The sequence below is a fragment of the Nycticebus coucang genome, chromosome 1, assembly GCF_027406575.1.
Source record: "Nycticebus coucang isolate mNycCou1 chromosome 1, mNycCou1.pri, whole genome shotgun sequence".
Lineage (NCBI taxonomy): Eukaryota > Metazoa > Chordata > Mammalia > Primates > Lorisidae > Nycticebus > Nycticebus coucang.
The window spans coordinates 54,106,204-54,118,999 of NC_069780.1; the positions used below are offsets into that span (position 1 = coordinate 54,106,204).

Consider the following 12,796-nt stretch of genomic DNA (forward strand, 5'->3'; position numbering starts at 1 on the left):
TCAGAATGGGAGAAGATATTTGCAGATTATGTCTCTGACAAAGGTTTAATAACCAGAATCCACAGAGAACTCAAACGTATAAGCAAGAAAAGAACAAGTGATCCCATTGCAGGCTGGGCAAGGGACTTGAAGAGAAACTTCTCTGAAGAAGACAGGAGCACAGCCTACACATATGAAAAAATGCTCACTTATTTTTATTTTTATTTTTTTTTGTAGAGACAGAGTCTCACTTTATAGCCCTCGGTAGAGTGCCGCGGCATCACACAGCTCACAGCAACCTCCAACTCCTGGGCTTAAGTGATTCTCTTGCCTCAGCCTCCCGAGCAGCTGGGACTACAGGCGCCTGCCACAACGCCCGGCTATTTTTTTGTTGCAGTTCAGCCAGGGCTGGGTTTGAACCCACCACCCTCGGTATATGGGGCCGGCGCCCTACTGACTGAGCCATAGGCACTGCCCAAAATGCTCACATTTTTAATCATCAGAGAAATGCAAATCAAAACTACTTTGAGATATCATCTAACTCCAGTAAGATTAGCCCATATCACAAAATCCCAAGACCAGAGACATTGGTGTGGATGTGAAGAAAAGGGAACACTTCTACACTGCTGGTGGGAATGCAATTAATACATACCTTTTGGAAAGATGTTTGGAGAACACTTAGAGATCTAAAAATAGATCTGCCATTCAATCCTATAATTCCTCTACTAGGCATATACCCAGAAGACCAAAAATCACATCATAACAAAGATATTTGAACCAGAATGTTTATTGCAGCCCAATTCACAATTGCTAAGTCATGGGAAAAGCCCAAGTGCCCATCGATCCAGGAATGGATTAATAAATTGTGGTATATGTACACCATGGAATATAATGCAGCTTTAAAGAAAGATGGAGACTTTACCTCTTTCATGTTTACATGGATGGAGCTGGAACATATTCTTCTTAGTAAAGTATCTCAAGAATGGAAGAAAAAGTATCCAATGTACTCAGCCCTACTATGAAACTAATTTATGGCTTTCATATGAAAGCTATAACCCAGTTATAACCTAAGAATAGGGGGAAGGGGGAAAGAGAGGGGAGGGAGGGGGGATGGGGGCGGAGGGAGGGTGATTGGTTGGATTACACCAGCGGTGCATCTTACAAGGGTATATGTGAAACTTAGTAAATGTAGAATGTAAATGTCTTCGCACAATAACTGAGAAAATGCCAGGAAGGCTGTGTTAACCAGTGTGATGAAAATGTGTCAAATGGTCTATAAAACCAGTGTATGGTGCCCCAGGATCGCATTAATATACACAGGTATGATTTAATAAAAAAAAAAATGAGTTTTTTTCTCATGCTTATCAATTTGTATATCTTTTATTTCCTTTTTTGTACCTTTCTGTGTAGTCACTGAGACCTCTGATTTAGTGTTATATTAAAGAAGCAGTAACTGGCAACTTTGTCTTATTCCTAATATTATAGAGAATACCTTCAGCATTACATAATTTAATGTTAACGGTGGAGTTTTTTTGTTGTTATCCTTTATCATGTTATGACAGTTCCTTTCTCCTCCTGGGTTCAAAAATTTTTAATCATGAATGGAGGGAGGTTTTGTTTTTCAGAGGTGATGATATCATTTTACTCTTTCAATACATGTACATACTGTGTTACATTAACCTGTTTTCTACAGCTAAATTGAACTCAGCCTGCCTAGGATAAACATGGTATGTTGTATTTTACATTACTTGCTGGATTTGATTTGCTGTGTTTTGTTCAGATTTTCACATCATGTTTCAGTGACATTGGCTTATATTTTTCTTTCTTGTATTGTCCTACTCTGACCCTGGTGTAAGGACTATGCAAGCCTCATATGTTGGCCAGTCTTCCCACTTTGTCTTTTCTCTAGAAATTTCTGTCAGATTACAATTAAACGTTCATTGTGAATATTTAACAGAAATCATAAAGCCTTCTGGACAAGTGATTTTCTTTCTCACAAGATTTCTAATAACTGAATTTCTTTAACAATTATAGTATTATTCCAATATTTTTCTATTCTGTTGATAAATTATACTTCTAGGAATTTATCCATTTCTTTTGAGTTTTAAAAATAGTTGTCAAGAAGTTTTTCATAATATTTTGTTTTTAATTTCTGAATCACCTTTATTTTTGTTACCTTTGCCATTTCTGATACTCTTGGGATATTTTCTCTTTTTTCCTCAAACAATATTTCTAGAAAATTGCCAGCTTAGTATTTCAGAGAACTGATTTAGAACACTTTTTGTGCTCTCTGGTGTGTGTGTGTTTTGTTTTGTTTTGTTATGTTTTCTGAGAGAGTCTCAACCTGTCACCCTGGGTAGAGTGCCGTGGCATGACATTTTTTAAGCCTAGTATTATGTGGTGAAAGTTATGTTCACCAACCACTAGGTACAATAGTCAGCACATGCCCATTAACTGAATAGTGTTGCTCCACACAGTGTTTATCCTATCTGTCTTTACTGCTGATAGAAAACTATTACAAGGTAAATGATCTTAAGATAATGGAAAATTACTTGTCTTTTTTTATATAGAGTGGTGAGGCTGAACGGCAATATAAAGGAACCATAGACTGCTTTGTGAAGATATACCAACATGAGGGAATCAGTGCATTTTTTCGTGGTGCCTTCTCCAATATCCTTCGTGGTACAGGGGGTGCTTTGGTGTTGGTATTGTATGATAAAATTAAAGAATTCCTTAATATTGATATTAGAGGTGGTTCGTCAGGAGATTAAAAAATGCATATATTTAACTTGTTAAACATACAAATTATATAGCTGCCATTTATGTACATTTTGATAGTGTATAATTGTGAGTATTTTGTTAAAGTGATAATTCCGCAATAAAGCATAGGCTTTTTTCAAAGATTTAAATGCTAAAAATCAGATAAGTGTGGGTTTGTTCCCATTTAGACTGAAACTCATTCTAATGAGACATTTTACTTATTGTATTTTATCTCTATTAGTTTAAATAATTTTTCTTTAGCCTGCTGAGAAATAAATTCTTACTTTTATGATGAAAAATTAAAATTTATGATACTGAAATCTAAGAAATGAAAAATCTTCTTTTAAATTGCTATTCATTTAATGTACCTGTTTCCCATCTTTTAAAATCATATGGTATGACAGATTTCTTTAAAACTTAGTAAGAGATGTCATCATTCTATCTATAGGCATAAATAAGCTTTCTTCTACAACATCTTTTTTAAGACAGCTCAAATATTACTGTGTATATTATTTACAATATATATAGCTTTAGATAGTACAGATTATAGATCTGATCATTAAAAATTTGATAATGACTAATGACACTATAAAATTTATTGGAAAATAAAAGATATAAATGATTTATCTGTTAATCTTATCTTTAAAATATCTTGGAACAAAAAATATCCAGAAACAGTTTGTATGTTCTGTATTAATAATAAAGGAAGTTTGAAACTGTTTAACTAATTTTATTAGTAAGCTGAGAATAACAGAATTTTTGTCAGAAGTAAGAACTAACTTAAAGATAGGTATTTTTCGATAAAGACATATAAATAGCATTTCCAAGATTTTGTACCAGGGTTTGTCTTATTTTTCAGAGATGTTGTAGAAGACAGTATATTTGAAATTCCCAAGATTTTAAAGTTTTAGTGGGTAAAGGAATGTTTAACTACTGAGAATAAACTAGCTTAGAAAGATTTTGTGAGGCTGTGAGTGGGCAAAATGGGATAGGTGAATATCTTAGTACACATGGGCAAAGTATATTCAAGAAAAATAATCCAGACTACACCTTTTAATATATTGAAATTATCACTCAAGGGAATTAACTCTTGAAAACTCTCTCAACATGATTTCTCACAGCAGTCAATATAACACAGAAGTTACAGAAACAAAATAGAAAATATTTTCCTTTTACACTGTCAGTTGGTTCAAAAAAATCATTAAAACAACCAAATATTAAGACCAGAAGAAAAACAAACAAACAAAAAAAAAGCAAATATTGTCCAGGAACAATGACTCATATCTGTAATCCTACTACTTTGAGGAGGCTTGAGGCAGGAGGATCTCTGAAGCCAGGAGTTTGAAGATTATGCAGTGAGCTATAATTGCCCCATTGCACTTCATCTATGTCAACAGAGCAAGACTCTGTCTCTGAAAAGTAAATAAATAAATAACAACCAAATATTAGGGATAGTTTCCCATATGAAGATTAAGATGATATAAAAGTTTTCAAGAAGGGCGGCGCCTGTGGCTCAGTGAGTGGGGCGCCGGCCCCATATGCCGAGGGTGGTGGGTTCAAACCCTAGCCCTGGCCAAACTGCAACAGAAAAATAGCCGGGTGTTGTGGCGCGCGCCTGTAGTCCCAGCTGCTCGGGAGGCTGAGGCAGGAGAATCGCGTAAGCCCAAGAGTTAGAGGTTGCTGTGAGCCGTGTGACGCCACGGCACTCTACCGCCTACCGTGAGACTCTGTCTCTACAAAAAAAAAAAAAAGTTTTCAAGAAACATGTTTAGAGGAAAGAAGTTGTTAAAATTCCAAGTGGCTGAGATAGAAAACAAACAGGAATTTAATCACAAAATTGCTAGGCTAACATATTATCCTTTGAAGCCTGAAGGATGGGTATATTTAGAACAAAAGAAAGTAAAATATTAATTAAATGTAAATTCAAAGGCGCTATGAATTCAAAGGGACACCTTTGTTCATCTAGCAAAGGGGCCAGTTCCCTCTGTATATGCTCCCTAGCTCATTTCTTCTATACCTTTAGTTTCAGATACAATCTATATGCCATTGACACTCAAATTTCTCTCTAGCCTGGCTCATACTCCTCTGGGTTTCAGTTATATATTTCTGTCTCTTGTACCTTTTTCCTCAATAGGTATCAGAGGCTTTTCTAATCCAACATTTCTAAAAACTAATTCATCATCTAAATTCACAGACTTGCCTCTCTTTTCTTAACCTTCATCTTGACTTCATACCTCTTTATGTAGTCACCCACACTAGAAACCTGAGAGTTTTCCTTGCTTTCCTTCTACCCCAATTGATAATAGCAAGTAGATTACCAACTCTTGTAAATTCTACCTCTTTAAAATTTCCTTATTTTTCTTTTCTTTCCATTTTAATTACCCTTGCTTTAATTTAGAAATCATCATCATTCCTACAAGCTGTTTTAATAAATTTCCTCAGAGTAAAGGTTAAGCTATTCTAACAAAAAGACTGAAAAGTGTAATGGTTTAAATAAATATTTCTTTTATACATAGGTGAAAGGTGAGCAGTCCAAGCCAACAGGGTGTGCCTGTTCCATGAACTCCTTTACAGACCCACCATCCTTTAGTCATTTTGCTCTTTTCCTCTAGAGTAGGGATTTGTAACCATTTTTGTGTCATAGACACCTTTATAAATCTAGTAAAACCTATAATAAAGCCAGTAATAAAGTTTTTAGTACATAGGGTAAAATACATAGGATTAAAAAAATTTTTGACATGGTTATTAGAAATACAAATTTATGATGTGGCAATATGTGTGTGTTTTAACACATTTATTATAACATCTAACAGCCTAATATTTACTTGTAGTTTCAAGGAAATAATGACTCTTAGTTAAGAGATATATCACTTCCTTAAAACTACAGTAAATATTAGTAATGTATTTTTATTAGTAATATAGTAAAATACAGTAAATATGAAAATATCTGGGTTTTATTGCTGGGGAAAATCACAGATATGGTAAATATTACTGTGATTTATGCCTATATTCATAATTGAAGGAAAATGTTAAGTTTCAGTTAAGGGTTAGTTTAAGACACTCCCTCTTAGGGATCTAGGAACCCCACCTAAAGAAACCCTATCCTAGAACTTTATACTCATCTGTTCAATCAAAGCTATGTCTCTGGCTCATCTCTGCTCCCACGACAGAGAAGGGTAAAGATAAATCAGGGCTGGTAGAAGATATATTAATCAAGTGGAGTGAAAGTTGCACATGTAATATATGCATGATGGTGAGACTTTACTCACACAGCCATACATATAGCTATAATGAAGGTGGAAAATAAAGTCCATAATTGGGCAGATGTGTACAAGACAAAATAATAGATTCTGAGAGAGAACTAGGAATCTGCATCTGCCTCCTAACTGAACCGTTTTTATCCATTTTTACCTTATTCTAACTCTGATCCATTACTGCTATCAGCATATTATTTAAACTCCAATCTGGTCATGTTTCTACCTAAACTATTTCAATGCCTCTAAATGCATTATAGCAGTACTTTATAAGTCATCCAGACTGGAAGAAGTTGTGGAGGGAGGGCAGTTTTTGTAAGTAACTCAGTAATCCATATGCTAAAATTGAAAACTGACTTTTAAAATGAGATATGTATGTGTATATATGTAATTTTTGTTTATGTACAGGCTTTGGGGATTAGAAAAATAGATATATATTGAAGTTCTATTGAATTCGTGGTGTAGTATATGGATATTATTATCTCAATCAATTAAAAAAGTTACTTCAGGGGCATAATTTTTTTATATTTAATGAGGTCCTCATTCTTATAAAGGTAATTGCTGACCTACAGGATAGAAATTGCTTAGCATGACCTACAATACCCTTAATGAACTAACCCTAGACTTTAGCTGAATGTAACTATCCTTCTAGGCATTGCAGGTATACCAGTAACTCCAATTCCCCAAATACACTATGTTCTTTGATGCCTCTGTGCCATTGCACCTTATTTTCTTTGCACCTTCTCTACCCTCTGCCCACTAGTTTCTTCCTTCTTACTATCTATATGGAAAGTCACTTATTTTTTTAAAGCATAGTGCTAAAGTTGTCTCCTTTGAGAAGACCTTGCTATCTCAAATGATTCCTCTCCTCAAAGGAGTATCCCATTTCTGGTCTTTCAAACACAGAAGCTTCTAGGGTTCTATACAAATTCCTACTGTAGCAATTATTATAGGGTAAATTTCCTACTTATTTTAGCAACTATGTATTATGGCTTTAAATAGTATGAACCATACAAAACAAATACATTCTATGTACTCATAATCTAGTAAAGTTCATTATCTATAATTCATAATCTAGTAAAATGGATAACACAAGTTAATAGTACTAAAAATATGTACTACTATACATGGTATGTGAAAAGCACGTAAGAGAGATACAAAGTGCTAGTAAAGGAAGGAAAGAAAGTCAAATTAAGGCCAATCATAGGAGGCTTCATGATACTTTAAACTGAGTCTTAAATAGTACTGGAGATTTTAAACATGTAAAATTGGAGCAGTATCCCAGAGAAAGATACTGGCACAAAAAAACTTGGAGAAATAGTCATTTGAACAAGTGGACTGGCTGAAACACAACAGTTAGATGTAAAAAAAAAAAAAAAAAAAAGTGGTAGGAAAGAGAGTTGGAAAGTACATCAGGGGGCATCTTAGTCCTTTTTGTGCTGCTATAACAGAGTATCTGAGACTGGGTAATTCGTAAAGAAGAAAAATTTCTTTCTCATAATTTATGAGCAAAGGCTGGAAGTCCAAGAACCAAGGCATCAGCATTTGGTATCTGATGAGGGTGCATCCTTTGCAGGGGTGGAAAGATGTGTCCTCACACAGCTGAGAAGCTGAAAGCATGCTAACTGAGCCTCTGTGAAGCCTTTTTTTTTCATAAGGGCCTTAATCCTATCATCTAGGAAGGAGCCCTTATGGGCTAATCACCTCTTAAAGGCTCTACCTCTTAATACCATCATATGGGCAATATGTGAGTTTTGGACAGAACACATTCAAACCTTAGCAGGGGTCAAACTGTGAAGGGCTTTTAATGCGAGAAACCATTACTGATTTTTTGATCAGGTGAATAACAAAGTCAAACAATGCTTCAGGAAGATAGCTTGTCACTGTAATTGGAGATAGGCTGAAGGCAGAGAAACCGGATTGCAGATTAAAGCACTAATCCAGTTGAAATAGAGATTCTGGGTCATCAAATATTTATCACAAGTATATGTGCTAAATATCTGGCAATATGATAGGTACACGATGCTGACACAGATGCCCCTCCTCCATAAACCCATGAACATCCTGGATAAAATATATCCAAAGGTTTTTTTTTTTTTTTCTTTTTAATAAGAAAGGAAATACCACATGTTAGAACAAAGAAGGTACACAGGGTTGGGAGAGAAACTGTGAGCCAACATCATTGTAGTCCACGGGGATTGGAGAAATAGTTATTCTGTTACTTAATCAGATTCAGCCCACTGTTCATTTGTCCCGTGATAAATGTGCAGTGCTTAACAACTTAATGGAATCTCAAAAAAGAAAAAAATGGGTGTTTGAGTGGGACTGGTAAATTCTACACTGTGGAAAGTTCCCCTCTTTTTTATTAGAAACATAATGTATTAACCACTAGGAAAAAAATTTTTATAAACTGGGCCCTGGTAAAGTAGGGAATTGAAACTGAAGCGTACCATTCCTGCCAACCACACAAACTCACCAATAAAGCTAATTTGAAAGGAATGTTTTGTTTAAGAACAAAGTAGACAACAAATTATAGTAGATAAGGAGAATTGCCAACAGCCCCAAGGGTATGTGGGGGGAAAAAAGTGTGAGAAATTAAAACTTCCAAGTTTGTACCACAACAAAATATAGAACTTAAATCTTAATACTATCTGTATGGTACATAAACTCTTAAGTTAAAACCTTAAAACTGTTCTAGGACCAGTGAAATTCCCTCAGAACTGTGACAAAAATACAAAACCTCACTGGGACACTTCTTTGATCAAGGTCACAGAAAAAGCCTTCAATGAAGCTGAATTAATGATCAAAACATCATTATCCTTAATCATCAGAGAAATGCAAATCAAAACCACTTTGAGATATCATCTAACTTCACAAAATCCCAAAGCTGCAGATGTTGGCGTGGATGCAGAGAGAAGGAAACACTTCTACACTGCTGGTGGGAATGCAAGCTAATACGACCTTTTCTGAAAGAAGTTTGGAGAATACTCAAGGAACTAAAAGTAGACCTATGGTTCAATCCTGCAATTCCTCTACTAGGTATATACCCAGATGATCAAAAATTATTTTACAACATAGACATTTGTACCAGAATGTTTACTGCAGCCCAATTCATAATAGCCAAGACATGGAAATAGCCCAAGTGCCCACTGACCCATGAATGGATTAACAAATTATGGTATATGTACACCATGGATTACTATGCAGCCATAAAGAAGGATGAATACTTTACAGCTTTTATGATACCTGGATGGAGCTGGAATATATTCTTCTTAGTAAAGTATCTCAAGAATGGGAAAAAAGTATCCAATGTACTCAATACTACTATGAAATCAATATATAATCACCTATACATTCATATGATTGGCAAAACATAACTATAGTCCAGAAAGTAGAAGGGAAAAGGAGAGAGAGGGGAGGGGAAGGGGGATGTGAGAGGAGGGAGGGTATCTAGGGGGACCTCACCTAATGTGCATGATCCGATGGTATATTTCAAAACTATTAAGAAAGAAATACAAGTGTGATGGATGTGTTACTTAGTTCAATGTAAGTATTTCACATTGTATATCAAAGCAGTACACTGAACCCCATAAATGCGTCAATGTACAAAGTTATGATTTAATTTAAAAAATGATCAAAACAGTACAAATCCTATAAAGAAGCAAAGCATTATGTTGCAGAGTTGGTGGATACAAGAAACAGAATGAGCCCCCAAAGAACTAAAAATTGTAATAGAATACAAAAGACTGAAAAGTAGAATGAGCTGGGCACGGTGGCTCATGCCTGTATTCCCAGCACTTGGGAGGCTGAGGTGGGTGGATTGCCTGAACTCACAGGTTTGAGACCAGCCTGAGCCAGAGCGAGAGCCTGTCTCTAAAAAATAGCTAGTCATTGTGGCAGGCACCTGTAGTCTCAGCTACTTGGGAGGCTGAGGCTAGAGAATCACTTGAACCCAAGATTTTGAGGTTGCTGTGAGCTAAGACGCCATGGTACTCTACCAAGGGTGACCAAGTGAAACTCTTATCTCAAAAAATAAAAAAATAAGTAGATTGTTTAAAATGATTAATAGATTCTTTTAAAAGGAAGAAATAAAAAACAGCATAGTATGAAATAATTAGCAAGTTTAAAAAAAATCTAAAAATGGTAAGTTGAGTAAAGTTAAAGACATGACAAAATAAGAGGGATAGAATCAAAGAGGTTTGAATGACAAAACCTCACATATTTTAATAAGAGATCCAGAAGAAATTAAAAGAGCCAAGATACAACAAAAAAATAATGTCTGGTACTTTTCCAGAACCTCAAAAAGCTCTGAATGAATAAATGTAAGTAAATCCACAATTAAACACACATCACAAGGAAATTGCAAAATATCAAAAAACAAGACAAACTCGGGACTTTAAAAACAATATTTAGGCTTATCAATAATGGATTCCAAAAGATGTGGGAAAATACTACCAATCAAAAATTCTACACTCTGCCAAATTATCATTCAAAAGTTAGGTAAAGATGGGTGCTGTGGCTTACACCTGTAATCTTAGCACTCTGGGAGGCCAGCAGGTAAATCAGCTGAGCTTAGGAGTTTGGAAGACCAGCCTGAGCAAGAGACACTGTCCCTACTAAAAGTAGAAAAACTACCCTGGCATTGTGGTGAGTGCCTGTAGTCCCAGCTACTCTGGAGGCTGAGACAAGAGGATCACCTGAGCCCAAGAGTTTGAGGTTCCTGTGAGCTATGATAACACAGCACTCTACTCAGGGCAACAGAGTGAGGCTCTGTCTCAAAAAGAAAAAAAGTAAAATGAAGATTTTCAGACAAAAACAAAAAATAGTTTATAATTCAGAGACCTTTGCTGACTATGCTGAAAGAAAACTGAACCCAGAACTGGTAAACGGGTGAACATGTCAGTAAACCTAGACAAATAATGGCTGTGAAAGGAAAATTTTAGTAGGAAAAGTAACTGGAGAATTTAGGAATAATCATTCCTCTTTGGAGCCTCTACCTCCTTGATTGTAGTCTCTTCCTCCTTGATACAAGTTTTATAGTGGATATTATATAGTAGATATTTCTCTAAGTAGGTAAGTCAATTCTGCAATAATCACAAGCCCATAGGCACCTAAGTAGTTTCTCTAATATCAGATTTATCAGTAAAAAGCTGACATTTTTATCCCTGTTGCCTACTCTTCTATCTCAATTCTTTGAAAACTCACGTTGGAATATAGCTAAAATGGTATCTAAAAGGAAATCTATGCCTTCAACTGTATGTATTAGAAAAAAGATTAAAAAATTCATGATCTAGGTGTTCAACTCAGGAGATTATAAAAATAATAAACATTGTAATATAGGAGATAACAGATGAAATAAAAAGACTTAATAAAGAAGTTAAGAAAACCAAAAGCTGGTTCTTTTAACAAACCAGTAATAATAAGAACCAAGAAAAAGAAGAGACTAAAACAAACTATTAAAAAAATGAAAAAGATGGACATATAGCTACAGAAGAGATTTTTTTAATCAAATGAATAATCAGCTTTTGGCCAAGAAGTGATAACCTAGATGAAACAGCAAGTTTTCAATAAAATCATAAATAACCAGTATTGATTCAAGAATAATAGAGATTATAATCACTAAAGAAATGTAATCCCTGGTCATAAATCCACTCATAACCTCCAGACCAAAATGGTTTATAGGCTTGTGTTATCAATACTTTAGCAAAGAAAAGACAGGAAACTCAATGGCTGCTTCTATGAGACGAGTATATAATCTTGATGCCAACAAAAAGAGTAAAGAAAGGAAAATTAAAGGCTATCTCACTTATGAATATAGATGAAAATATCCTACATAAAATAATCATAAATCAAATCCAGTGTATCAAAAAAAAATTTCAGAACCATCATGACCTAGCTGGTTTATCCCAGTGATACAAGGATATTAGAAAAATCTATTAACATTCACTGCATTAACAGATTAGGGAGGACAAAAAGATCATTTCAATAGATGATGAACATTTGTTAAGTTTCATTATACACTTGAGAGATAATCTTAGAAAATTAGGGAAAGAAGATAATTTTGTTAACTTTCTTACATAAAACTAATGTTAGGGACAAGACAGGGATGCTTATCACTACTGCTTATATTTAACATTTCACTGGAGAGCTTAACATAACAATTCAGAAAAAAAAAGCAAGAAATAGAATTAAAAATGAAAAACCTTACTTTCCAGGCCATGTGGTTCTATACACAGAAAATCCAAAAAACTCTATAAATACTAGAATTTTTAAGAGTACAGCAGGGTTGCTGGATACCTGATCAACATAACATAAATCAGTATCATTCCAGTATTGTAACAGCTCCTAAGTATAACTAGCATTTATTGACCTTCATACATTATTTAATCATAAAAACAGACCAGTAAGTATATTTGTCTTCATCTTAACAGATTGAATCTGGGGCTTGGATAAAGTAACTTGCCAAAGGTCCTTCAGGTATGTTAGGCGAGCCTGGGATCATAACGTAAGTCTATGTACTCCTTTCCTCCCAGTAATTTTAAGAAATGTGATAATACCACCTTGCTGCTGGCCTCAGTTGTTTTTTACTCTTATATTTTAAATGATTTTTATGATTTTTAACAGAAAAAAATCATTCTTACACCTTCAAATTTTGCAGACAGCATGGACCCAGATAAATTAATTGCCATAGGAGGGTTTCAGAATATTATAGAATACATCTAGAAGATGGTGGGTCCAAAAGATGTCTGAAAGAGGCGTCCAAGGAGAAGAGGGTGGGGGCCCCGGGTTCTGTCGCGGGTGGC

The 12,796-nt window shown here is 35.0% G+C and overlaps 1 protein-coding gene across 1 annotated transcript in view; it reads left to right on the forward strand.

The window, feature by feature from the left end:
* Nucleotides 1-2,750, forward strand: part of SLC25A31 (solute carrier family 25 member 31) — a 49,334-nt gene extending 46,584 nt beyond the window's left edge. The window contains exon 6 of the mRNA XM_053597591.1: nucleotides 2,550-2,750. Coding sequence (XP_053453566.1) covers nucleotides 2,550-2,750 — 201 coding nt within the window. The remainder of the gene's footprint in view (nucleotides 1-2,549) is intronic.
* The last annotated feature ends 10,046 nt before the right edge of the window (nucleotides 2,751-12,796 follow it).